This window comes from Phalangium opilio, unplaced genomic scaffold, assembly GCF_054372755.1.
Source record: "Phalangium opilio isolate 3A_F unplaced genomic scaffold, DU_Popi_V2 ptg000039l_1, whole genome shotgun sequence".
NCBI classification, from domain to species: Eukaryota; Metazoa; Arthropoda; class Arachnida; order Opiliones; family Phalangiidae; genus Phalangium; species Phalangium opilio.
In genome coordinates, this window is record NW_028324162.1 from 1,814,124 (window position 1) to 1,817,994 (window position 3,871).

The following is a 3,871-nucleotide window of genomic DNA, read 5'->3' on the forward strand; positions in this document are numbered from 1 at the left end:
GAAGAATGCAAAACCTTTATAACGCACTTTACTTCAGAGCGCTAGCTTGAATAGTTTTTGAAATATAGTAAAATATGTGCGAAAAACGCAACCCGCAAAGACTTTTTTAACAGTCTGTACCAACCGGACCGAACCTAACCTATCCTATAATAACCATACTATTTAATATGTATTTTTATTTCGTTTCTCCATAGGTAAAACCATGGAGAACCTCCGGAGTAGAATTGATTTCACTCTGGTCAACACTCCCGAGCGTGCCATCAAGCTGGCGAGTTTCCCGGCCTTAATTTCCGTTAGGGTATTCATCCCGCGAAGTATAGTTACCCTCGTCCAATAACCATTGAGAGGTTTGGGTAAAGAGATTCGTATAAGACCTTATATATTGACCTCGAGGAAGGTTCGGGGTTAGGGGTTTATGCGGGACGCTAGCTCCGTCCAGATACAAGGCAATATGATTTAAATCAAAATGTTTAAAATTAAAGGGGGGCTTTTTGTATTTACCCAAATAAGCATTCTGGTCTACCAGAGCGAAAAGTACCCTTTTAGGTAGTTGTCCCATGAATAAATTATCTCTAACACATATTTTTGTACCGCTATTGATAGAAAAGGAGTTACACACCGTACAGATAATGGGGTATTTCATAGTTGCCACTTCGAGACATTTGGCTTGGGCTATAAGCACTTCCGAGGGTAATTTCACTTTGCGTACATAGAGAGATGCCAACTCGTAAACAACATTCCATTAAACCGCGTCTTCCGCGTGTATGCAAAATTAGTTTGGACTTTTAACAATTTTGAATTGAAGACCCGTCATATTTGGAATGTAACGTTATTGTTGACACAAATCCAAGTGTACAGTTCCGATCATATCGATCGTGCCACTTTTAGCGAAAGCCGCCCTCGCCTTAAAATCCTCGTTCTCGGCAAAGACGTCAAATTTACCGGCCGTGTCTTTGTAAAACAAAGAACTGGTAAGAAAACTAGTTTTGGCCGGTCCTCCAAATGTTACAGCCGTTTGAAACATGGCCTTGTAAGGGTAGTTTTGCGGTGACGGTGTCACGGATCTCTCTTGCGTCGAAAGGTGTACTTCGCTGAATAGACTATGGTGAAACAGATTGACGGGTCCCACATTTTCCGTTGCCGCCGGTAATGTAGTTCCATCGGCGGGATTGACGATCTTAACTTGAAAATGCGTTAAGGTCTTAGACATGTCCAAGTAAGCGTCGGTACTGCCGGCCACGGAGATCGTGATGGTGGAATTTTCGTTAATGTTAGAGATTGGGCTGTATTCGACCCATTCCCCACTCAAAATACTGGTATTGGTTAGAGGTACGTTGAAAAGTTCAACTTCCGAACTGACGGATCCATGCGAATCGGGGTGAATGTGCGCCATTATATTTTAGAAAAAATATCAGGCCGTTTAAAAGATGATGCTTTCCTCTTCCTTCTCACGTTTCCTTTTATTACCACTTCCCGTCATTTTTCGAATTTCTTCCGCCGCGCTGAGGGCCACGTCTTACGCAGCGACTTTACCGTGGGTCTTTACGGATGATCTTATAGCAATACCGCTAGCCACGTCTTTCGCGACCTTTGCACCCGTATTTAAAAACTTTCTCCCAAGGAATATAGCCCACTTTTTAATTAGTGGCATGGCTCGACGAAAAGCAGAGGCTATAAAGTTCTCTAAGCCGTAACCGACGTGTTGCGACGAAACACCCCTGTACACAGCCAAAGAACCAACTAGCTGGGAATGAAAGTGCTTATAGAAATCAACTCTTGATCCATGTCCAATCTGGTTCAGAAAATGATGATCGTAATCCGATTGGGACATTTTTCTGCTCGTGACGCGTTTACTTTAACGCTCTAAATGCAAATGATACGTGAATCACCGTCACTTTCTTATTTATAATGGCGTCCACATTCTACGAGGACTAAAGTGTAGGGTAACGTGAAGTCTGCCTCGCTCGAAATATACGGGAATACCGAGCTCGCTCATAATGTTAACTTCAATCGACTGGAAAGTGTTACTAGCAACGGGAAGATAGTGCAGTCTGGGAAAGTCTTTATCTACCGTCTCACCATCATTACCCTGTATGCTCACGATTCTGAGTAAAGGTACGTGCACATCTCCAACCGGTCTACTTTCGACTATGTCCAAATAAAAAAAGAGAGAATGGAGACCCGCGTCCAAGTCCATGGGGTACGCAGCTGTTCTAGAGTGAACAAAGGTTGAGGTTTTCGATGGGTCTTTTGAAATTCCCAGCATAATAACTATCCGCCACGTAAATTACCACACGGCGTATACGTCGTATGTAACTGAAACTACACTTGGCATTCGAGGGGTTTCGGACTCTATGATATCGTCATCACTGTCGACCTGGTTTTTAAGAATAGTCATATCCGAAACGTCATCCTCGTCGTAATTAAGTTGCTCTAGGAGATCCTCTATATTTCCATAATACAATGCGGGTAATTCCACCATTCTAGAATAGGACAGATCCTTCCCAATACCGGTGAGCGTGGACGTGCACGTTCATGTTATTCCAAGTGTGTGGATATGAAATTTCCGCTAGGCCGACTTCATACGGTCCTTGTAATTTCACTGCTTCGGGAAGATAAGTCCTAAATTTGTTTCTCGTATTATCGGGGAAATATCCCATCGACGAATCGGAAGGTAGAGTAACGTAAAAACTCATGCTATATCTATTTCCTGAACCCAACTATCGAAGGACGGTGGATAACCTTTCCAACGAACTAATCTCTCTAGTGTCCCGTCTCGTCTGTGACGTTTCCGCAAGATCTTTTCTATTTTAAACACGCTGGTACTTAGGTCTTTCCCAATTTTCTGTAGTTGTTCCTTGTAAACAATTTCAGTAATGGGGTCGGAATTCAAGTCATGGATCTTATAAACCGGCGGACTTCGAGGTAATCTTTCCGCTACTTTAAAGAGTTCTTCCGTCCATGTGGGTAAATATCCTTTCTCAAAGATATTCTTATGCTTGCTTATACGAACCACATCGCCAACATCAAAGGGATACTTTAAAGGGGGTGAAAAGTTTACTCTACCATAGAGGTTTTCCCAGACGCGTTTCGAGGTTTCCGCGGTGACTTCAATCGGTTTGCATTTCATGGACCGATGATAGTTGTTGTTGTAGGCCCACACCAAATCTTTTAGCACGTCAATGTACTTTAAGGTGTTATTTTCCGTAAAAAAACGATACATACGACTCTTTAGAGTCCTATTGAACCTTTCGACTACCGTAGCTTTTTGCTCGGAATCAGGGGCGAAGAACTCTATCCCTCATCTTTTTAGTTCTCGCTGTATGTCCTTGCAAATAAACTCATTTCCATGATCACTTTGCACCCTCTTAGGTGACCGACCAGACTCTAAAACAGCCTTAAATGCAGAAAGAATGGTTGGCCCTTTCTTGTCCTTGGTCGCTACCACAAAAGCGTACTTACTGAAAACGTCTATGCAACAGAGAAGGTACCGGAAACCCTTATTATGACGAGCTACGCTTTTCAAATCCGCCAAATGAATCTGCCACTGTTCGTCGACTCCATACACAAGTGTTCTATTTCTTGGAAAATTTTTCCTAGCACTCTTGTGTAGAGTATACGTATCTTGAGTTTTCAGGAAATTTTCAATCTCTTTCAACGACACATTTAACCCCCGCTCTTTAGCCGCTCTATATAAACCCTGCACGCTACCGTAGGAACCCGGGTCGGACACAATAGAATAAATCTCTTTCAAGTTATCCATTAAAGGTACAATTCAGGGCAATTTGATAATGCCAGAAGAGAAAATCACTAACTTCTATAATTATTATAATAAAAATTATTAATATAACGCTTAAGACTTTAGGGTATT

General features: G+C 42.2%; 2 protein-coding genes across 2 annotated transcripts; both read right to left on the reverse strand.

The window, feature by feature from the left end:
- Nucleotides 1–829: 829 nt before the first annotated feature.
- LOC149681106 (uncharacterized) lies at nucleotides 830–1,393 on the reverse strand. Its single transcript, XM_089834485.1, has one exon. It carries the CDS (start codon nucleotides 1,391–1,393, stop codon nucleotides 830–832), a length of 564 nt encoding a protein of 187 aa, XP_089690611.1.
- A 1,299-nt stretch (nucleotides 1,394–2,692) lies between these two features.
- Nucleotides 2,693–3,223, reverse strand: LOC149681107 (uncharacterized). Its single transcript, XM_089834486.1, has one exon. The coding sequence runs from the start codon at nucleotides 3,221–3,223 to the stop codon at nucleotides 2,693–2,695; it is 531 nt and encodes a 176-aa protein (XP_089690612.1).
- Nucleotides 3,224–3,871: the final 648 nt, after the last annotated feature.

What these genes read in the sequence shown, in the direction of transcription:
- LOC149681106 (XM_089834485.1), bottom strand. Translation starts at nt 1,393, where the DNA reads ATGGCGCACATTCACCCCGATTCGCATGGATCCGTCAGTTCGGAAGTT.
- LOC149681107 (XM_089834486.1), bottom strand. Translation starts at nt 3,223, where the DNA reads ATGTATCGTTTTTTTACGGAAAATAACACCTTAAAGTACATTGACGTG.